Consider the following 23,617-nt stretch of genomic DNA (forward strand, 5'->3'; position numbering starts at 1 on the left):
CACAAATGCCATCAGCACTTTTTCCCATTTCGCTAACTAGGTTTGTCCACATAGTTGAGTTATAGTACTTCCGTATTGGCGACTTCACAGAAACTTGCACATTTCTTAACTACTTCAGGGATCATGGGTCAGTATCGTTTAATTTGCATCCATTTACTGAAATGGTATAATGCAGAGTCTATTTCCCGTCATTGTTTTAGGATTTGTGTGTGTGACTGAATGTTTTTTTTCTTTTTATTTCACTCGTGGGATCAGCATCTTAAGCTGTGCATGTGAAAGAGCCACAATTTCTATTCTCTGTTCTCAGGTTTCTACAAAACAACAGCCTCCAGTTGATATCCAAACATGCCTTCAGCGGCCTGTACAATTTGAAAAGGTTGTAAGTATCCTGGTTTTAATGTTTCCTGAACAGCTGTGTGGATTTTATTACTTTGAGTAATAAAAAACCAAGACCAACTTTCAAAGGAAGAATGCAGGCAAAAAGCTGGTTGTTTTTTTGCTTGTTTTTTCTTGATTAAGTCAGCATGTAACACTTACGTATGCTTCCAATGACAAATGTTCAGATTCATCTTTTTTTTCTTCCCCTTGTCCTGTCCAGCATTATGGCAGCAGAATTGTAGTCGGAATACTGTTTATGCCAAACACATTTGCTTTACCAAGGGGAAGCTTAAGGGATGTAAAGCTCCCCTTGATGCCCAATAACTGCTTATATATTTATTTTTGTTACAGTACTTAACATGTAATAGTGCCGAACCTGACCGGGGGACAGGGAAAGAGGAAGGGCAATGAAAAAGAAACGGATTAGAAATAGAAAGTGACAGTCAGAGAAAACAATGAAAAACCAGACAACCAGATGCTACACCTATAAAAACAAAACAGAAGACAATCCATGGCCCGATTATTCAGATTCTGAAGTGGAAATCTTTAGCTGAGCGACAGCTAATAACCACTGGTCGCTTGCTCCTGTGCTGTGACCAAGAAAGGAAGCCAGAGGAAGTTCAGAGTCACCACATCCTACCGAATGTTGCAACAGATACAAACCCAAAGCCAGATTCTTTAAGTTAATACAGAGGTCAGGAGGACCTTTTTAGCCACAGTAAGAAACTCTAGATTTGTCGACTCTGATGAACACATTGCAGGAACAAAACTTGAATCTTGTTTTGCGATTAAATTCAGCTGAAATTTTGCTGCCCCCGGTTTCTGAAGTGGCAATCTTAACTCTCCAGCTATCTTTGAAGATTTTTTTTTCTTCACTTAAATAAGGAAATCAAATCGTTTGTTATCGTTTGTTTCTTATTGAAGACGATATCTCCGAATGATTTTTTTTTTCTTTCTTTTTGTGCAAAGTTACAATTATCAGCAAATCAACAGATTAATTTATACTCCCTGATTTGCTGCGTTTTAGGGCACTAAACATAATGACGGGGGGTAGACTTTTGATGTTTCTTCCCTGTATTTTCACTTAGGTTTCTCAGTGAGAATTTGATATCTTCCCTTACTCCTGGTGTGTTCGGGGATCTGAATCAATTAAAGTGGCTGTGAGTAACACACACATGCAGATGTGCACCTATAGCCCACATAGTGTAGTACATATGATTGTGTACTATACAAGTTGTTGTTTTTTGTACATTCTCTTAGGGTTATATCCAATATGAATGTGAATGGAGGGCCACTGTGTGATGACTGAAACATATAAGACCACATTCAGAGACTCGATAGTTTATGCAGATGTTGTATGTCTTTTGGGGAATAGGGATGATCTGTTTTGAATGTAAAGTTCAAGATAAAATTCCAGTTTTTTATCCATTCATGGGTATCATGATACACATCTGGGGTTTCCCTAGATTTGTGGTTCAGGGACCCTGATGCTCTTAAATCTTGTGGGGACATGAAGGGCTGCAGCATTGGTACCCAGGCCTTAATGATGTGCAGCTGTCCGGATGGAGTTGTATTTGACCCATGATGTCTAAAAAGACAAAAATAAATTGCGATCCATCTAATGAAGCTGAGCGCTAATGATGTGGAAGGATTTGTTCTTGAACCATCCGCATCAGTTTGGAATATTTTATTCTCATTGTGACATTTCTACTAACTTGGAAGGACTCCAAGGGGGTGCTTTAGTGCATGTCAAGTTGCTCATCTGGCAAGGCATCATGAATACTGAGAGGTATGTGCAGGTTTTAGAACAATGTATGCTTCCATCGGCCTGAAGTCCAGACCTTTGACCGGTTGAAAACATTTGGCAATTCATGAAATACAACAAAGAAGACACTGTCCTAACTTTTTTGAGACATGTTGCTGCCATCAAATTTAAGATGAACCAATCATTTCCATGAATCAACATTTGATATGTTTTTTGTTCCATTGTGAACAATTTTTGTGTTTTTTTTTTCATACTTAGATTATTGCATCCTGGCTTGATCTTTTCATTTGACTGCTTGATAGAAAGCAGATAATTATTTCTTCTAAAATGTTCATTGATGCATGGATATAGTCAAATGACTGAATAACTGAGGCTTTCTTTTTCCATGCCAGGATGTTGGATCATAACCCACTACGCAGTTTGTCCCAGGATGCCTTCATTGGACTCGATTCTCTCATGTACCTGTGAGTTTGGTTTTTTTTCTATGTGATTTTAATCTCAAATCCTGTGAATTATTTCACTTATTTATACATTGTAATACGTTGATATTTTGCTTCGAACAACACTTTTTAAGAATAATTGCTAACCTGATAGTATTCGGTAGAGGAAAGACCAGTCAGACCACAGAAACTCACAGAGGTATACATACAAAATATTGAACTATACCCCTCATTCATCCATATCATTATTTGTGGTATTTGAGCTTCAAAGTGAAAATAATCCACTCTCATAAATCCTGGATTATTTTTTATTCTAATTAGTTTTCACCAAAATGCCCAGAGGTGATAAAGAGCTTTTCCACATGTAAGTGGAAAAGCTCTTTATCACCTCTGGGCAAAGTCTGTTTACCTAAATTTCACATCTTACTTCATGTTCAATCCTATCTGTTTTAAATTAAGTATGAAGAGCTTTGTGGGCCGATGGAGTTTTTTTTTTTTTTATGTCTGTCCTGTCAGTTTAGTTTGCTTGATTAGTTTGGATCAAGTCAAATATAACTATTCAAGAAGTCGACCCCTAATCAACCTAGGTTGACCGGCAGGTCATTTGGGTTTGGTTTAAGATTGTTTGGAAAATATTGCTGGCTCAGGTGAGTCGAGTCAATAAATGAAAAAGCACAATTAGGTCTAACTCACAGAAATTGTTGGGATGACGAGTCGTTCCTCCAACATTTCCACCCTTTATTCTTACAGTCGTTCTATCGTTGGCCTTCTAACTTGTCTCTGCTTCGCTTCCCTCTGCAGAAGTATCCCTTTCATTTGAGAGAGAACAGCTTCTTATCACCTCAGTGCCGTGTTACACTGTGGTGACACAAAGATAGGACTCAAAACTTCCCTATATGTGTGTACAATAGCCATTGGATTATGTGAGTTTTATGTACATTTATGAATAAGACCGTTTGGATTTTACCCCACCCACATGTGAGGATTCTTATTCAGTGGGTTTGCAAGGTTTCTTTGTCATTAATTAGCACTGGCTCAGCTCACATGGAACATGGGAAAATTCTGACTCGCCAACCCATCCATCCATCCATCCATCCATCCATCCATCCATCCATCCATCCATCATCTTCCGCTTGTCCAGGATGCCCGAGCCACCTCATCTGACTCCTCTCGATGCGGAGGAGCAGCGGTTCTTCTCCGAGCCCCTCCCGGATGACCGAGCTTCTCACCCTATCTCTAAGGGAGAGCCCAGACACCCTGCGGAGGAAACTCATTTCGGCCGCTTGTATTCGCGATCTCGTTCTTTCGGTCACTACCCACAGCTCGTGACCATAGGTGAGGGTAGGAACATAGATTGACCGGTAAATCGAGAGCTTGGCCTTCTGGCTCAGCTCCTTCTTCACCACGACGGGCCGGTGCAGAGCCCGCATCACTGCAGACGCCGCACCGATCCGTCTGTCAACCTACTGCTCCATTCGTCCCTCCGTGTGAACAAGACCCCGAGATACTTAAACTCCTCCACTGACTCGCCAACAATAATGAAAAACCAGAGTCCATCACACATAAAAACTAAATACGCTAATAAATAGTAAGCTGTTTGCCTTCTCTGCCAAGGCCCCTTCAGGGAAGGAGCTGTTTCTTTGCTCTCACTCCTCCTCTCGACCAAGCCTCATAAAATTCAGCACTGAACTTTTTTTTGTAATCCTAACAAAAATAAGCCTGAACAAATATCTGTCCAGTCTGTTTGAAATAATTCTGATCGCAGTTTCAAACCGAAGTGTTTCCACTAATTAAAAATCTCAGAAAAGCAGTTAATTGCATGCCGCAGAGCAATTAATCAGCATGACATTTAAAAAGTAGGCCTGCACACCAATCTGCAGACAATATAAGAAAGGAGCAAAAGCAGTATCTTTCCAGCTTCATTAATGAAATTCTGTTAATTTTGTTGACAAAATAAAAAACTTCAAATAAACAAGATCATTTTTTTATCCTTCAGGTGCTTCTTCTAATGAAGCAGGAAACCCAACAGCATATAGGCACACTTCTTTTTGCTGTCTGTTAGTATTTGTGATAGAGTTGTCCGACCTGAATGCATTCAGGGATGGAGCTCTGTCAAAAATCCTCAACATTCCTCAACTCTTTCAAGGTGTCTAACAAGAAGTGTCAAGTTTTGCTTTGGTTTCTAACCCGCTGAAACTATACCTTACCCCCACAGGGTCTGAGCTTGTGCACAAAGGACCCATTTGTTTTATTCACAGCGAAGTTGTCAGAGTAAGTGCAGACATTGATACATTTTCCCGTTGATCAGGTTGTCAAATCTGAAAAAGAAAAAAATCATTCTCATTGAGCCCGATTGGATCATTCTGATCTGAATTACATGTTTACAAAGGGCATTTTTATTCTGATCGGACTACCATCATCACTTCCCTTCTATTTCTGCCACTCTGGCTTTGAATCAACACTTGCAACTGCACATTGCATTATATTACATGACATGATGATATTTCTCTCCTGGTCTTTGTTTATCAATTTAAAATTGTTGTCTGTTTCCCACCTGTCTTCATTGGACTTGTTCCTTTTTTGTGTTCTTTTCCATCCACTGCAGGGATCCTTCTCAGTAAATGTCCTTTTAATGTTTATACATGAATCTTAGAGCCTTGCAAATGTGCTCTCACTCTGTTTCCCTTTCTGAGGAGTGTTTGTACCTCCCTGGAGTCATCGGTAGACTAGAGCTGACCATATGTCTCTCTTTTTACTCTTTTTATTAAAGTTCCTTGTCCAAGTCTCAAGTGAAACTATTCTTGCATCTAGAGTTGTCACCTGAAACACAAAGCATTTGTTAAATTTACAGAGAGTGGGGGTTGAGATGTTCTGATGTACAGACAGTATTTTTCACTTTTACTCAAATCCCAAATCATATACAGTACCATATACTGATTTATCGATGGCCAATTTTCAAAGCAAAGACTTCTAGGCTGATTTCCCACTGTTTCCACAGACTAAAAAAGGACAAATTAATGATTGAATGAAAAAAAAAGAAAACATTTTTTCTTCCCTTTTTTTTTATCTGCGAGTTGTTGCTGTCAGTTCCAGATTTGCAGCATCCTCAGTGAAAATTGTCCTATTTCCATTGATGTTGAGCTGCAGCTGATTAAAACCTGCGTTTGCTGCAGAGCTATGTGTGACTGGATGCCAATTGGGCACTTTCAGATGGTACTCAAGGGCCAGATGTCTGAGGATTTAAGCAGACCAGAGACCCTTCTGGCCAGAGTAAAAAGGGTTCAAGTTAAATAACCTTATGTAATGATGTCTACATCAATATTATTCCTCAGACATGAAATGTACATCTCTTCTTCCTGTTATAACAAAGCATGATAGCTAAACTACAAAGCTATTTTTGTGACTCCAATATGTGACCCTTTTTTTCAACAATTGTAGAGTTTGGGAAAAGCTTTGATTCTGTTCAAGCTGTTGCTACTCCTATATAAAGGATGGGACATTTGCCTTGGCATATAGCTGACATTTCACCTGCTGGTAATTTGGGTGGGATGCAATTTGACGATAAGAGGAGTGTTTGTGGTGTGAATTTCTTCTTAAATGTATAGATAACAGTCATTACAGTGGCAGCTCTTCTCCTTCCTTTCTGATCTCTGTCCTCTCCACAGATCCATGGTGCACACCTCACTGCAGCAGCTTCCTCATCCGAGCTTCTGCCAACATATGCCTGCCTTGGACTGGCTGTGAGTCTGCTCTGACAGTGTACTTGTGTGTATGAAGGTGTGTAGTGCATGCGTGTGTGAGATTCAGTACATTTTTATGCACCAAAGAATATACTAGTTGTGCGGATGTGTGTTTGTGCTTGTGTGTGTACTTAAAAGCAAATAAGGCAAGGTAGATAAGGGTGAGAGATAGAGTTGCAGAGCTGACATTTTGACGAGTGCTCCTCCTGACTGAAAGGTGTCCTCAGCTAATGTCACAGTGACCGATCAGCTTGACCAGATATTTTGGGATAGTGCAGTTTGGAGAGCTCCGGCAGGATGAGAATGACACTCATTATGACCTCATGGTGTTGCTTTTACGTGTGTGTGTGTGTCGGCATGCTCCAGCTAAGATCTCATATTCGCTCAGTTTATTCAAATACTGTCCAGCTGTTCCTTTCAACCAAATACCAGGCACGTATGTTTTACGTTTCCGTTTTCCACTGCTGGGAGGCTCAAACTTTTGAAACTCAACATGCACTATTATTGCATCTTCCATGTCTTGTTTGGTATACATCTTATGTCCTTTGTCTCTTGTGTCTGCCCTCAGTGATCTTGAGGGGAACCAAATTCAAACTCTAAACTACTCTATCTTGAAGACGTGCGGCAAACTTGAAGTTCTGTGAGTATAAGACTTTAAGATGGAATTAACGCAAAAGCTGCTTTCACACATACATACACACTGGAGTCCTGAAATGTACTAGAGATGTTCAGGAGCAGTGTCTGCAACAATTATTCTGGAGCATTTGCTGGTGTTGTGCGAGTGATTGTGTGTGTTTGCTGGTGAGAGTTTGTACTTTCCTCAGACCTGGATGCTGCTCTCCGCTCACTCCGCACTATGTGTACAGATAGCTGTTGTAATCAGTCAGCACACTAAGGAACCTTATCGGCTATTTTCAGCATGTTGTGAAGAAAACACAACAATTTCCACTTCGCAGTTTCTGCATCACTTGCAGCCTCCTGCACACTCTATTCCAAGCGTTTCTCCACATACCCTCCCTTGCATTTCTAGCCAGGGGGGCATATCTCCAGCCAGAAGCCCTCCCGCTATGTGTGAACAGCAAATGTGAGAAAAATTCTGGACAGAACTGGTTGCACATTCTCCTTGACATCTCCAGTGTTTGTGTGTGATAACAGTTTAAATTGCTTGAGACATATTGCCAGGGGTGCAAACGGCGAGGCGGATGCCGCCTTTTTCACAGCTGTCTGGGGGACTTGTGTGAATCGTGCAGATCCGATGAGGTTTTTTTTTAGGGGGTGGGGGGGGGGGGGGTGTTGTTGTAATGTCTGATTATAATTTCATCAAAGTTCAGCCCCGAATCTCTCTGGACTGACATAGAGACCAATAAAAGAAGCGGGAGAGTATTTATTTTATGTTTGCATCGGTAAAGTTTAATGTTCCTGTTGCATTTGAATGCACCGCACAGTTTGTATGACCCCACGTGGGGAGTGCCTCAACAGCGAGGTGAACTGCAGGCGCACGATTTTTACGTTATTTTCTGACCTTAACCAGAGAAGTAAAGCGCAGCTACTTGTGAAAATGACAGAAAAAGGAGAAAAATCCCGAGAAAGTCAGAGCACATACCGATTGGAAGTCTGGAGACAAGTACGTCGGTAAGACGAGTCAGTTATCAAAATAAAGGCTTGTTAACGCTTACCGTCGTCCATGCTAATGCTAGCTCTGTGTCTAACAGGCTAACACTCACCTGTCACCTGTAGAGCCGCTGCAAGCTCCGATATTGGCGTAATTTGAAATACAGAGAGCAACGGTGAGAAACTTGTCTTTTTAGCTGCTCTGAGGCTATTTTTCTGTTGTTTCTCGGTGTGCTAAAGAAAGTTGTGGTGATATAAAAGTCTATGAGAGTGAACTGAGGTTGTTAATGGTGTGATATTGTGGAACTTGTGTGTATTGAGTCATATTCAAAATGTCAGACTTTTTCAAAAAAATTGAAAAAAAGGGGACATGCCAAATGTTTCCAGCGTTGTCTCAGTATTCTTTACTTTTAAGAATTTCCAAGGAACTGGGACAGTGTATTTTCATATAAAGAACATTTTTGTGTGAATAGGGTGAGCCCTGGATGGCAGAGGTGGTGGCAAAATGTAATTATATGATAATTCCTGCGGGGGCGTGGGCTTCGATAATCTCACTCCTTTTTGACCATACCTCTGTTTGCACCCCTGTATTGCTTAGACTTTGAAGCTAGCTGTAGAATTTAATTTGGGGCATTTTGTTCAGAAATTTGGCACATGAATAGATCTCCCAAATGGGGCCACATTAGACATTAATGATACTTAGTTATAGTCATATGTGTATATATATATTTCACCAGTTATTTTATTTATTTTCAATCTGCAATGTTGTCTTAAGAAAAATATTGGTAATATTTTACCAATATGTATTTTTACCCAGCATTTTAAAAGCAGTCTGGCAGTTTGTACGTATGATAGTAAACCATTTAATTGAAAATCTGACATGTTTTTGAAAAGTTTGATCTTGTCATGGTGCGTTTTAGGGAGGACCCAGGTGCAGACACGGACGGGAGGCAAATTAAAGTTAAAGGATTTATTTAAAAAATATAAACAAAAGGCGCAGCAAAGCTGGAGTTATAAAAAACTAAACTGAACATAAAACTAAGAAAATAACAAAACAGACTTAAATAATTGCGGAGGGACTGACGAGGAAAAACCAGGGACCACCAGGGACAGGAGGGAGAACATAAAGGCGAGGAATGCAGACTAGGATTTCAGATCGGGGAACAAGATAAGAGAAGACCAAAGTGTAAGACGGGTATAAGACGAGGATCTGGCGAGGAGTGGTTGAACTAGAAAGGCATATATACTGGGGAGGTGATTACCGGAGCAGAAACTGGTGGCTGATTAGTAACAGGTTGCAGGTGAGAGTGAATGAGAGCAGAGGGCAGGAGACAGACTGAGGAGAGAGAGAGATGGCAGAACACAAGGGGCGAGGGAGAGCACACTAACTAACACAAAGAATACACAAGGATAAATTAAACAACTGAATACCAAGAGAAACAGAACTAAAATGAAACAAAGACTGATCTAATAAAGAAAAAGTACTGAATAAAAATAACACCAATAACTAAGTCACAAAAAACATAACTAAAAACCCAGATCCTGACAGATCTGCCATAGCTTTAGTAGACTGTGATGCAGCTTCAGTAAAAAAAAAGATAACAGCATCTTTATGGCCAGAGGCCTCTGCTGTGTAATCACACATTTGGAACCATTAGCCATAGTTCAAATATTAAATTCTCAGCGTAAGCAAGGCAAGGCAAGTTTATTTATATAGCACAATTCAACTACAGGGCGATTCAAAGTGCTTTACAGAGACATTAAAACAGTAGAAATAAAAAGCATGATTTAAATTTTAAACAAAAAAGAAAGAAATAAGAACAATAGATAGAATCAGATAAAATCAGTAGTTAAAATGTGATTAAGTTTTGAAACTCAAGCTTCAGATTTGGAGCTTTATTCAAACGCAGCTGAAAAAAGGTTTGTCTTCAACCTGGACTTAAACACACTGAGTGTTTCAGCTGATCTGAGGCTTTCTGGGAGTTTGTTCCAGACATGTGGAGCATAGAAGCTGAAGGCAGCTTCTCCATGTCTGGTTCTGACTCTGGGAACTGATAGAAGACCGGATCCAGATGACCTGAGGGCTCTGGAAGGTTCATACTGGGTCAGGAGGTCACTGATGTATTCTGGTCCTAGACCATTCAGAGCTTTATAGACCAGCATCAGAACTTTAAAGTCTATCCTCCGATGGACAGGCAGCCGGTGTAAAGACCTCAGAGCTGGACTGATGTGGTCCACTTTTTTGGTCTTAGTGAGGACTCGAGCAGCAGAGTTCTGAATAAGCTGCAGTTGTCTAACTGACTTTTTAGGTAGACCTGTAAAGATGCTGTTACAGTAATCAAGCCTACTAAAGATGAATGCATGGACTAGTTTTTCCAGGTCCTGCTGACACATCAGATCCTTTAACCTTGATATATTCTTAAGGTGATAGTAGGCTGACTTTGTTATTGCCTTAATGTGTTTTTCCAAGTTTAGGTCTGAGTCCACTACACCCAGATTTCTGGCCTGGTTGGTAGTTTCTAGGTGTATAGATTGAAGTTCTGTGGTGACCTGTAATCGTTTCTCTTTGGCTCCAAAGACAATTACCTCAGTTTTGTTTTTGTTTAGCTGGAGAATGTTGTGGCACATCCAGTCATTAATCTCCTCAATGCATTTACCAAGAGCCTGTACAGGGCCGCGGTCTCCTGGTGACATTGTAATATATATCTGCGTGTCATCTGCATAGCTATGGTAGTTTATTTTGTTGTTTTTTATAATCTGTGCCAGTGGGAGCATGTAGATGTTAAACAGAAGAGGTCCCAGGATGGAACCTTGGGGAACTCCACAAGTTACCTATTGACACAAAGTACTTCCTGTTCTCTAAGTATGTTTTGAACCAGTTTAGTTCAGTTCCGGAAAGACCCCCCCAGTTTTCCAGTCGTTTCAGTAATATATTGTGGTCAACTGTATCAAATGCAGCACTGAGATCTAGTAAAACTAAGACTAACATTTTTCCATGTCATCCATTATGTCATTAAACACTTTGGTCAGAGCAGTCTCGGTGCTGTGGTGCTGTCTAAAACCTGACTGGAAGGTGTCATAGCAGTTATTTTGTTTTAAAAAGTAATTAAGCTGTTGAAAAACTGCTTTTTCAATGATCTTACTTAAAATTGGGAGATTTGAGATAGGCCTGTAGTTGTTCATTTGTGTCTTGTCAAGATTATCCTTTTTCAGCAGAGGTTTGATTCCAGCTGTTTTTAGTGGCTCCGGAAACAGACCCGACATTGAAGACAAGTTCACGTTCAGTAACAGGTCTGACTCCAAAATCTTTGGGACCCTTTTGAAAAAAGCTGTTGGCAGGATGTCTAAACAGCAAGAGGAGGAATTCAGCTGACGTAAGATGTCCTCCAGGTCTTTGCTGTTAATTGGTTGGAACTGTGTCATGGTGTTTAAACCAGTTTTCGGTGGAGACGGTTCATATGCTGAACCTGCTGCTGATGTACCAACTGCTTGCCTAATATTTTGGATTTTGTCTGTGAAGAATTTGGCAAAGTCATTGCAGGCCATGGTGGAATGAAGTTCGGTTGCCACTAACACAGGAGGGTCTGTTAGCCTGTCAACTGTGGCCAATAAGGCCCGAGCATTAGGATTGTTTTTGGTGATGATGTCAGAGAAGTAGGACTTTCTTGCATTCCTCAGTTGTAAATTATAAGAGTGAAGTTTCTCATTATAGATGTTATAATGAACCTGGAGATTTGTTTTTCTCCATCTGCGCTCAGCTTTCCGACACTCTCTTTTCACATTTTTCACCGGTGTGGAATTTCGCCATGGAGACTTCTTCCTTCCAGAGATAACCTTCACCTTAATGGGAGCAATAGCATCCATAACATTTAACATTTTAGCATTAAAACTACTGACAAGCTCATTGACTGAAGCCCCGGACAGGGCAGGTGTTAAAGAGAAGACCTGGTTAAAGATCTCACTACTGTTTTCAGTTCTACACCGTTTTGAGATCACTGCTGTTGAGACATTTGTGTGCAGTGAAATCGTACTCTCAAAGAAAACACAGGAATGATCAGACAGGCCCACATCAGACACAGTAACCTTTGAAATGCTCAGACCCTTAAGGCTGAGTTATACTTCTTTTAACTGCTCTTGCGCTTGCGTCTTGCACGTATGTTAATGGCTCGAGACGTTTATACTTCATTTTGCTTTGTCGGCGGTTGCGTGTGCTGCGTGGCGATTCACCGCCAGGACAGTAGGTGGAGTAGCGGGTTTTTTTCAATGACAAAACTACTACGATGAAAGGAAATTCACCGCCAGGACCTCTTCAGCAAGTCTCTCTTCCATAGATCTCTTCGACTGGATTCATGCTTCTTCTTCTTCTTGTAAATAGCCGGTATTTTGTCAGATTTTCAACACCTTGGGGGTCTAAAAGACTACTTTCTCGCCTGAAAATGTTTCAAATGTTGCTAAAGTTATATATTTACAGAGTTTATAGCTTAAGGGAAATCAGCTTTTCAGGCCGGCTGATTTCGGCTCGGGCAGGAGTGAAGTGCACTGTGTGTAAACGCTCTCCATACTGTCAGATCGATCAAGTAGTAGGCGGTTTTGACCACAGCCAGTGGCTTGCGCTTGCGTCTTGCGTGAAGTTTAGAAAATTGAGGTGACACACGCAAGGGGGGGCTTGCAACCGCGCAAGGGCTTGCGTTGCGTCTTGCGTTACCGACTATAAACCAGGCTTTAGAGATCAGTAAGTCTCAGGTGTGGCCCCTATTGTGCGTGGCCTCTGTTACATGCTGAGTCAGCCCAAAGTTGTCCAGAGTGTTACTCAGGTCTTTAGTCCCTTTGTCCTGAGGGTTGTCCACATGGATGTTAAAATCACCAACAATAATTACAGTCAAAATCAACACAGATCATAGAGAGCAGTTCATTGAGGTCATCAAAAAAGTCTGCACAGTATTTTGGGGGCCTGTAAACATCCAGAAACAGGACTCTGGATGAGACCTTCAGCTGTACAGCCATATATTCAAAGGACTGAAAACTTCCAGGAGATAACTGCTTCCATTGAAATGATTCATTAAATAAGACTGCCCCCCCCTCCTCCTCTCCTGCTCACTCTGGCCTCGCTGATAAAGCTGGAACCAGGAGGGGTCGACTCAATGAGAACAGCAGCACTGTTATTTTGGTCTAACCAAGTTTCAGTTAAAAACATGAAATCCAGGGTGTACTCAGTGATAAAATCATTAATTAAAAATGTTTTCCCAGCTAAAGATCTAACATTTAATAAAGCCAACTTGATTGTTTTAGAGGTATTATTTGCCCCCTCGTGTTTGGGAGCAGTCTGTGGCACACAAGGTATGTTTACTTTATTTAAAGATCTTTTAGAGTGCAACTCTCTGTGTTCTGACTGGGCAACATTTCTCCTTCTGTCACCTAAAAGTACAGACATTTTAAAACCTTCTAATAAACAGGGTCCCAGCTTGTCCTGGGAAAAGTCACAACTGCCATAATCCTCGCAGCCCGGACCCTCCACACATCACCCATCAGACTGCGGAGACAGAACATGATGGCGGCGTGGAGGGACAGGAGGGGGCGGGGCTGGGCGCCGTTGCTTTGGCTGCTCTGCTAGTGGAGGGGCTCGGTGGGATTGGGCTGGGGGGGGTAGATCTGAGCCCAGCGTTGACCCGCTCCATCATCTGCTCAGTGAATTTCAGGTGAGGGGAGGAGGGACAAAGGGAGGGTGAGGAGCACGATCACCTGTCAGGGCTTTGGGGGCCTGGGGAAGGTCCTGGTCCCTGGTCCCTGGTCATTGGTGCTGTCAAGAGGGTTGGGGGCAAATAAGGACCCCTCTCCTTGCCTCTGATGTCTCTCCTTTCCGAAGCTCTTCCCGGGCAGGGGCAGATGGAGTTCCTCCTCAAGGTTTCTGCTGGGCTTCGTTTGTTCCTCTCTATGAGATAAGTCCTGGTTTATCTCAGTCTTGGCACCGAGCACAGATGGACGACGTAGGAAGTAAAATAAGTTGGAGGTGAACAGTTTCACCCCTGTCTTGTCAAAATTAAATCCATTTGCCTTAAAAAGATGCCTGCGTTCCCAAAAAATGTTAAAATTATTCATAAAATGCACTGAGTGGTGGGCTGCACGGTGTGGTGGTGGTTAGCACCATCGCCTCACAGCAAGAAGGTTCCAGGTTCCAACTCCCGGCTGGGGCCTTTCTGTGTGGAGTTTGCATGTTCTCCCCGTGTATGCGTGGGTTCTCTCCGGGTACTCCGGCTTCCTCCCACTGTCCAAAAAACATGCATGTTAAGTTAATTGGTGTCTCTAAAATTGCTGTGTGTGGTTGTTTGTCTCGTTTGTCTCTGTGTGGCCCTGTGATGGACTGGCGGCCTGTCCAGGGTGTACCCCGCCTTTCGCCCATTGACCGCTGGGATAGGCTCCAGCCCCCCCGCGACCCGACCGACGGATTCAGCGGTATAGAAAATGGATGGATGGCACTGAGTGGTCAGCACATGCCGATAAAAGCCATTTATTCAGTACCTGCTGAATCTGTCCTCTCCTCCTCTGACGGCAAGTGAAAGCTTATTAGTGGAGCGGATTAATAGAGTCATAAGCACAATCTGGCTTCGGTGGTCCTGTTCTCTTTCAAGAGAGAAATAAGAGATTGTGAAAGTTTCTCACTTTTTCAGCTCTTGCTCATCGTACAGAGCTTGGTCTTTGTGATTTTCCATGCATTACTTTATTTTAGAGACTAGATTAGGTTTAATTAAAACCTTAGCTGTTTCACCATATTATCTCAACATCACTATTTCCTTCCTTTGCATTTGCAGACCCACATAAAAGACAACAACAAATTCTCAGTAGTGCGCCCCTGTTCCACCACATTAGTAGAAATTAGTCATGCGAAACCGTATCCCCTCTAGATATTGTTGTAGTAAGGCACAGAGTCAGTTATTTTCTGAGGAGATAAGATGCTTTTAAAAATATCTTGCAAGAGAGAACAACACGGGACAGAATTCAGAGTTGCTCTGAGAATCTTAGGCAAAAACAAGTAGATAATATACAGGTTATTATGTAATCGCTCCTTTGACATGTTCAAGCATTTGTTATCTATCCTTCCTCCCTTTCAACAGCCAAGGCCCCTCTCTCGGTACCGTGACATCTTCCCTGTCATACTCCTTAAAGTTGTTAAATCATAAGAGCACAATACCCTCATTGAAAGAGGGAGAAAAGAGAAAAACAAGTGTCTTAAATGCGTTATTACCGGGTTATACAGAGTTAACACTCAATACAATGTATATAGGAATTCATTTTTCCCTTACAATGTTCTCAAAACACAAAAGATACTGTTTAAAAACCTTTAGGAACTTACCAATGATCAGTGTTTGTTATAATCTGATAAACTGCACATGGACATGATAGAATGGGGCATTGTTATCCCCTAAATTGACTCCTCCGAAGGAAAAAGGAACACAACAGTATATAAAAAAGGTCACCCAAAAAACTATTGTGGCGACACAATGCCATTCAGACATAATAATAGGTTGAAAAACCCAACAAGATTGAGTGAACTACTGTAAACGTGACAAGCTGAGATGCTCCATTTGACCCGAGAAAAGTAAGATCAGTGATCAGATTTATTGTCATGTAGATACAGGAAATACACAAAATTACTCCTCCGCATTTAACTCATCCAGGTTGGCACCTGTTGAACACACACATTCACAGGGTCACACACTCATGGAGACAGATGCCATATACACTGGAGCCATTCACAGCACCCAGGGAGCATGGGGTGCTCAAGCCACTCCCACCTAGGGATGGGAATTGATAAGATTTTTACGATTCCAATTCCATTTTCGATTCTGCTTAACGATTCGGTTCTTTATCGGTTCCCTTATTGATTCTCATTTGGAGAAAAAGGACAACAAACCGGTCAATTAGCATTAACTTTAGTTTAGAAGTAACACGCGTCATGACCTTACAAACCCAACAACGGTGAGGTCCACATTGGTCTATCATGGCCTGGGTAATTTAACTCCTCCCTGCTCTGGTGAAAGGAGAAGCTGGAGGTAGAGGTGAACTGGGGGTAGTACCACCAGCCTCTGGCTCTGAGCCAGTCAGGCTCTGTCTCTCATGATTTCATCTAAATGTAATGCCTGAGAAGGCATTCATTTAACCTTAACCGTTACTAACAGCAGGTTTTACAATGAGGCAAATGGCGCTAACATGATAGGCAGTGTTTGTTAGTTAGTTACCTGCAGTGTTAGCCGAGGACATGCTAACGTTGCTAACGTTGCTGGGTTCAGATTCACCAACGTTAGTCTGGAGCAGATCGAAAACGCGACATTCATTCATAGTTATTGCATGTTGGTAGTATTTCCTCCCTTTGATGAAATATTTACTTCGCAAGTTGCCCTGTTGTCGTCTTTTTAAGGGATGTGTAATCAAACTTACGAGCGTTTGTACCGCTTGGGGGCCATGTTTACTGTTGGCTGCTGGCTGCACTGGACTCGCCACGCAACGTGGCGTGGTGACGTCATTTGCGCCCACTGGAATCGATAAGGGAATCGTTTGCAAAATCGCCCAAACGATTTCAAGGAATTGAAACACTGGGAACCGGTTCTCAACAAGAACCGGTTCTCGATTCCCATCCCTACTCCCACCCCTCCAGCTGTCAGTTCACCAATCTTTTGAGCAGTTGGAATTGAACCACCAACCTTCCAAGTTATTGGATGACCCACTCTAACCACTGAGCCACGGCCGTAGTTTGAGTTAAGAGGAATTACAGTATTTTTACAGGAATTACAGAATATTCATTCACTGTCGCTTTTTCTTTTCTATCTCCATATGTTCCTCCCATCCAGTCTTAAGCCAAACTCTATTTATGAATAATGCAAGTGATGAACATTATGGTAACAGACACGCTGTTGATTCAATGCTTTAATATCTTTCATATATTGTAATCTAACTTGGTTTGAGATTCGTTGTGGGGTTTGTTTGGCTTCAGACTTCAGATGCCGCAAGCAGTCCTTGGTAGATAAAGTGTTGCCTCATTCCCTTATCTTGTGGTCCGCCGACTGTGAATTCTTTACAACAAATAAGTAGACATTGGAATGACAGCAACCTCAACACCTACAGTCCCTAATTTATATACAACAAATGAGCAGATAACTTGAATTGTATAAAGCCTTTGGAAGCCCAAAGCAGCGCATGAGTGTATCTTCAAAATCAGAGCGTTCTCTAAATACTGGTTCTCTTTATAAAGCCTCATTAGGAAAGCCTCTCCGACACAGCACTTTTTTTTATCGTGGAGCATGGCTTCTAACGACAGATTTATCCTGTTCAGATTGCTGATGGACAACAGGATCAAAACAGTCCCTGAAAACACCTTCCAGTCTCTGTGGAAACTCGCGGAATTGTAAGTAATTGCCAGTTTGTTTGTGTCTTTATCATTCTCTTCACATACGCATTTCACCTTATATCAGCTGATCACTGAAGGGTCTAACTCACAACTGTTGCTCTTAGTTTTTGTCATTTTGATTCAGAGGAAATTAATTTAAAGCAAAACTGAAGAAAAAGAAAGTTAAAAAAAACACACACAAAGAAAATGAAAAACATTGAACCAAATAAACAGTTTTTGAAAACACATTGAAATGTTTTCTATAATGGCTGACAATAAGTTAAAAAGAAAAAAACATTACACTGCTTCAGATTCAGGCTAATTTCATGCAAACATGACATGTTTAGGGCTTTCATTGTTCCAATGTTTAACTCTGAATGTGTAAACTTTAAAACCTGCAGAGGAATCTGCAAGTCTTGAATTCGTCTCTTGTCTGTTTTCCTTTTTTCCCCACTTTGATCCTGTTCAGGAATCTGTCCAGCAACAGGATACGGGAGCTGCCAAAGACCACCTTTAAGAACCTCGCCAAATCTCTCCTGAAACTGTAAGTAACTGATATATAGTTTGACCCAGAGTAAAGATGTGCTTTATTATTTGTGCAAGATTGGATTAGGGTTCAATTGTGTGCCTTAACAGGGGGAAAAAACATTTTGCGGACATGTTGTTTTAAGGCAGGATTCAGACAGCATGGCTCCTGCTGGAAGTAAAACTAAAGGGAGTATAAACAGAGCAACATAGAAAAAAATCCAAATTAATTCCTTCATCTGGCAACATTAGTAAAGTGATGTGACACTGGGATTAGATGATGAACACAGAGGCTTACAATATATTTATTTAGTTTTAGTGTGAGTCAAAATTAGCCTTGTCTGCGAAATGGGAAAATTCTATGAATATTGCAGTGTCACATAACTTACATTTACTCCATTAATGTATAGTAGTTGCCTCTAAATTGCTTTGTTTTAAATGTATGACACTTTATACTTCAACTCTACTACTGAAAATAATTTCACTGTATTTTCATACTTGTTAACACATAAATCTAGACTGAATTAGGATGTGTTTGCTGTGTGGGTGCTGAAATATTACTTTGATCAATACAGTGCTGGCTTTTTCCATCTTTTGAAACTAAAACTAGGCAAAGTTGTGGCTTTACTACGTTAGTTTCTTGATGCACAGCACTGAGATCCAGATAATGGCAAACCTCAAGAACCAGGGTGAGAAGCAATTTGATGTTCTTCCAACTGTTAGAAGAGCAGGTCATGTCAGATAGTAAAGCCCAGAATTTTTCAGGTACACTACCATTACAAAAGAAACACGATCAAAAAAATCTTGTCTGCACACATTAAGAAGCTATTTTGCGTTATCACAGATGGACTCTGTGGGCGAAATAATGAGCAGGTTAAAAGAGTGATACATTGATACATGTATGCCTAACATTAGTGCAGGGAGTCCTCCAGTTAAGTGAATGCAAAAAATTCCCCGAAAAGATTCAGAAGGAAGCAAAGATATTTTTTGACTAACAGTGACTACATGACTTCTAGTGGGAAAAACAGAAGTTACTTGTCCATCTTAAAAAGGTTTAACCATGTTGATTCTCTGTTGTCCTTTCACAAGCTGTTTTTTTTTTTTCAATCTAAGAGAAGGCGACAAAACCTGCAATACTGTCATTCGCATCAATGCCTTAAGAGCAAATTCATCAGTGTTCATTAATTATTAGTGTAATATGCATTTACTGAAAGAAAAAATACAAATGAACAAGGAGACATAAAGCACAACATTTCTTATGTACTTATACTAGTTTGTCATAAAGGTTGGACACTTTCACCTCTGATTGTAGGACATCAGATGAAACAAAATGTTGATGAAACTTCTCATTCATGGTAATGATAAGAGCTCGACTTCTTTTCTGGATCTTGAAGATGTTTCACATCTCATTCAGAAGGCTTCCTTAGAACTGAGGAACTAGGTGGTGGGGAGGATCAGCTTATAAGCAGAGAGGGATGTTAAAGTCACATGTGTCACTGAACCCCCTGAGCAATGTGCATGTTCTTAGAGTCATTATCACCACTATCACCCCTGCCTGAGAGGGCGAGTTTCAGGCTGCGGCTACACGAAAACGTTTTTCACTGTAAACGATACTTTTTCTTATCGTTTCGCTGTCGCGGCCACACGGAGCCGGCGTTCCCACTACCCTAAAACGATAGTTTTTGAGAACGGGTTCCAGAGTGGGAAAGTTTGAAAACGGCCTCGTTTCGTTTCCATTGTTACAGCTAAAACATTTTTGCGTCAGTCAAACGTTGACGCTGTGAGCCAATTTTAACACTTCTCTATTGTCTCACAGCGTGGCGTGACACAGTGGCGTGTGTACTGCATCGTTTCATCGTTTTCATCCGTTTTCGTCTGGACCTGAGTCTTTACAGCAGCGCGTTTCCGTGTGGTCGCAAGAATTTTCGTACCCGTTTTAAAAAAAAACCTCGTTTCGTTTTCGTGTAGCCGTAGCCTCAGTCACCCAAGATTCAAGGTGTGAATGAATGTGAAACTGCCCGGGGAGGAGAGACACTGTTGTATTGTAGGTGCTGGGAAGGTGATACCTGAGACCACCTCCTCTGTTCAAAGATGTTGCTTTCCAGTTAGAAAAGATGGCTTCCTTGACTCTTGTCTCAAACCATCTTTCTTCTCTGTCCAGAATGTGTACACTACTGTCCTCAAAAGAGTGTCCCTTTTCATTCAGATGCAGGTGCACTGCTGAGTCTCAATCTTAAAGGTCTTATGGCTTTTATATATTTTTATAGGCTTTAGTGGTCCCCTAATACTGTATCTGAGTTTTTTCCCCCAAAATTCTGCCTTGGTGCAGAATTACAGCCAGTCCCAAAAAGGAGCTTTCCTTAGGATCCTCAGAATGAGCTGTTTAGTGGGGGTGTGGCCTTACTTACGCCCGTGGTACCTTGCGCAAATGTTTTGTGAATCGCTATGGCACGTAGATGGCACGGCAGCCCTATGCCGTAAAAGTAGCGAAACCTGTTGAAATGAGCTTACTTTGACAATATGACGAACTAGTTACTGAACAACCCTCCTAACACAGTCAAACATCAAGCAAGTGCTACACAAGACACAGCAAAAAAGGCGTGCGTGAAGGGGAAAGCAGGAGTGAGGATTTTGACTTTATCATCCGATTGCTCTGGTTTGCAAAGATGCACGTAGCGCTAGCGCTGGAACCATGCATGAATCAGTATCCTGATGAAATGCACTGAATTTGCGGATTCATTCTTCTTTAGGAAGCTTGAAGTAGTTTTTACTCTCGGGAATGAGATCCTTCCCCAAGTGAGAGACAAATGGAGCAGGAGATTGACAGGCGGATCGGTGCGGTGTCTGCAGTGATGCAGGCTCTGCACCGGCCCGTTGTAGTGAAAAAGCAGCTGAGCCAGAAGGCGAAGCTCTCGATTTACCGGTCAATCTATGTTCCTATCCTCACCTATGGTCACGAGCAGTGGGTAGTGACCGAAAGAACGAGATCGCGAATACAAGCGGCTGAAATGAGTTTCCTCCGCAGGGTGTCTGGGCTCTCCCTTGGGCTCGGTATTGGCCCAAGTTCTGGAAACCTTCGTCGGTGAAATATTTGGCGCACACACAAATCTCTTCGGTTCTGGCGTCACTTTCCCAGAAAAAACTAAATCTGTCCACTGGCTCTTTAGAGGTTCTGATGCAGGAGCTCTAAACAGATTTTTTACATCCATGTACAGTGCAATGAGCTGGCCAAAGAGCTGTGGGCGGGGAAAGGCAGTTCATTGGCGCTGGCAGGAAACAACCTCCACGTCATAAGCGGCGGCTTTCCCGATCAGGCCATCTGCATGGTCACATTTCCAAAGGCGGAGAATAATTTCCATTGCATGGTTTAGGTCTATCGTCATTTTTAGCCACTGGGGGACCGCAGGCAGGCTAGAGGAACTCATATTAATGTTAAACAACCTTAAAAAGTGAACATTTCATGCCATGTCTCCTTTAAGAGGTGGCTCTCCTATGTTGTGCCATGCGCTCGTGGAGCTGTTGTTTGGTCTCTCCTATATGGGGGTCCGCACACTCTTCCGTCTCTTCGTCTGCTGCACTGCACTGAATACACAACACCACTCAGATGTTGTGGTGAGTGAGACAATGGGGCATTGTCTCTCCTCCCCAGGCAGTTTCACAATCATTCACGCCTTGGATCCTGTGAACGAAACTTGCCCTTTCAGGCAACTCAGAAGGGAAACGTCTTCAAGATCCAAAAAAAGAAGTCCAGTTGCCCTCATTCAAGCTCTTATGATTACAGATTAAACAAAGTTTGAACGAGCTGGCAGCATCAGCTATCTTTCACGTCATGTGTTTGTGTGATCTGTTCATCTGTACACAGGGCTACAAAGAAATTGATGGACTGTAATTGTGGTTTCTGTTTGGTTAGCGCTCAGCTTTGATAGTTATTGACTGATTTTGCCGACATTAAAAATTCCATCTGCTCACTGTTGGAAGCTCATAAAAAACACATATCTTAATTGTGATACCTCCTCCACCGTCTCTTAGAAAGACATGTTGCAAATAGAATGTGGTGAGAAATGAGTCATCTCTCATGGAAGTGTTTTCATTTGATTCTATTATCGTGATTTAAGAGCACAATTGTGAAGTAAGACATTGTTAGATCGATTCTTTCAATGGAAGCTCAAGAACAAGCCGGAGGAATCTCAAGTTATATAAAGTGTTTATTGGTAGTCACACGTCAAGCATATCAGCGCTGGGCTCAGTGGAACAGAGCTCCCGCAGTAAATCCGTCAGACTGAGAGCCTCGATTTCCGGGTATCATTTCCATTTATAGCCTCATAGGTTGGACTCACACTCAACCGAGTAGGTTCAACATGCTTCGTCATATTCTTTGGATCAGCCAAACAATGTATGTGTGTGTGAATCTGCCCTTGCTTTCCAGGCTAATTGTTTTGTCTTCCCATTCCTGGATCACTTTAGGTCATTGTGGAAAAGTACAGAGACTATTTCATTCATAATGTCTAAGAACAAAGCCAATTTTAACAGACATGCTGAAAAGTTCATGTCAAAATGGAATGTTTCAGATGACGATCCCCACCAACATGAAAGTCCTTTGGAGAATTTATTCCCACAGAAAGGACATGCTGAAAAGGTCACATCAGAGTTAAATGTTTTAGCCCAGACGATTATCCCTCCCTACACACATTTACTGATCCATGAAACCTTTTGCTCGATAGGACAAAACCACTCCTGCTGTTGCCATCCGGAGAAATTATTTCCATGATATATGTTCAGCAAGAATTGAATGTTTCTTTTGGCTGTTAATTTTTCAGCTTTGTGGGCTTACAAAATTGAATCAGATCTTGGGTTGTTTGTGCCTGACTGCATAAGACGCATATTAACATAAGACTATTAACCAGTGTTTATCTGTAAAATGGCGTATAAAATTTTTTAGCAGTCTCTTCTTTGCACCATGTTTACTTTTTTCCCCTCAAATGTACCTGAGATGTGAATGCACAGTCTGAAAGTATTGACAGTTTTAAAAGATAACTGGCACTAATTAAATTTGTGGTTTAAATGTTCCTGCAGTCACCTTTAAACTTAACAGTGTGTTCACGCCCTCATGAAATAAACTCTCTACCCCAAGCCTTATTTGTCCTTGTCCTTCACCTCTGGCTTGGCTGAAAAATTGAAACATCAAAATAAAACGCAGAGAGAAACTTTGGGTAACAGCCCAGGGATAGCTATGCCTGTGCTGTACATCTATAAAGCAAGTGAATTCCTCCAATGCTCTCATATATCATCGTTGTCACTTCTGCCTTTAACTCTGGGATAAATGCTGGAGAGCTCTGGTTCAAACCATAAATAATATCCCAGGACTCACAGATTGAAACTGTGAAGTATGGGTATGATTAAGGAAGTGCTTGTGAAACATTACTGAAGGCTGTTACTTTGTTGTAGTTGCCAGAGATTGACAGAATACTGAAAATATGTGCATTGAGCAAAGTCATAACTATTTTTGCCAAAAAAGACTTAGATGGTGTTAAAATTGGCTTTGTTCTTAGACATTATAAATTAAAGCTGCAGTCTGCAAGATTTGTTGTTGTCATACGTAAAGTCCTACTTTTTGGCATTTTAAGAGTTTACATGATCTATCAGAACGCTTGAAGTTGAAAACGGTGACCTCCGTAGTCGCAAAATGCAAGAAATGCTTATTTTTTAACCGAAAAATAAAAAGTTATTCAACTTCTTGTCCCGCCCCTTCAAAACACATGAGAACTCGTGCACGTAGACG

At 41.5% G+C, this 23,617-nt stretch overlaps 1 protein-coding gene across 4 annotated transcripts in view; it reads left to right on the plus strand.

Annotated features, from left to right (window-relative positions):
• rxfp2a (relaxin family peptide receptor 2a) overlaps window positions 1-23,617 on the plus strand; it is a 75,619-nt gene that overhangs the window by 35,818 nt on the left and 16,184 nt on the right. For all 4 annotated transcript variants that reach the window (XM_075487500.1, XM_075487501.1, XM_075487503.1 and 1 more), the window contains exons 6-12: window positions 308-379; window positions 1,467-1,538; window positions 2,536-2,607; window positions 6,249-6,323; window positions 6,892-6,963; window positions 17,260-17,331; window positions 17,783-17,857. In XM_075487500.1, the coding sequence (XP_075343615.1) occupies window positions 308-379; window positions 1,467-1,538; window positions 2,536-2,607; window positions 6,249-6,323; window positions 6,892-6,963; window positions 17,260-17,331; window positions 17,783-17,857 (510 nt within the window). The remainder of the gene's footprint in view (window positions 1-307; window positions 380-1,466; window positions 1,539-2,535; window positions 2,608-6,248; window positions 6,324-6,891; window positions 6,964-17,259; window positions 17,332-17,782; window positions 17,858-23,617) is intronic.

The sequence above is a fragment of the Odontesthes bonariensis genome, chromosome 16 (assembly GCF_027942865.1).
Source record: "Odontesthes bonariensis isolate fOdoBon6 chromosome 16, fOdoBon6.hap1, whole genome shotgun sequence".
NCBI classification, from domain to species: Eukaryota; Metazoa; Chordata; class Actinopteri; order Atheriniformes; family Atherinopsidae; genus Odontesthes; species Odontesthes bonariensis.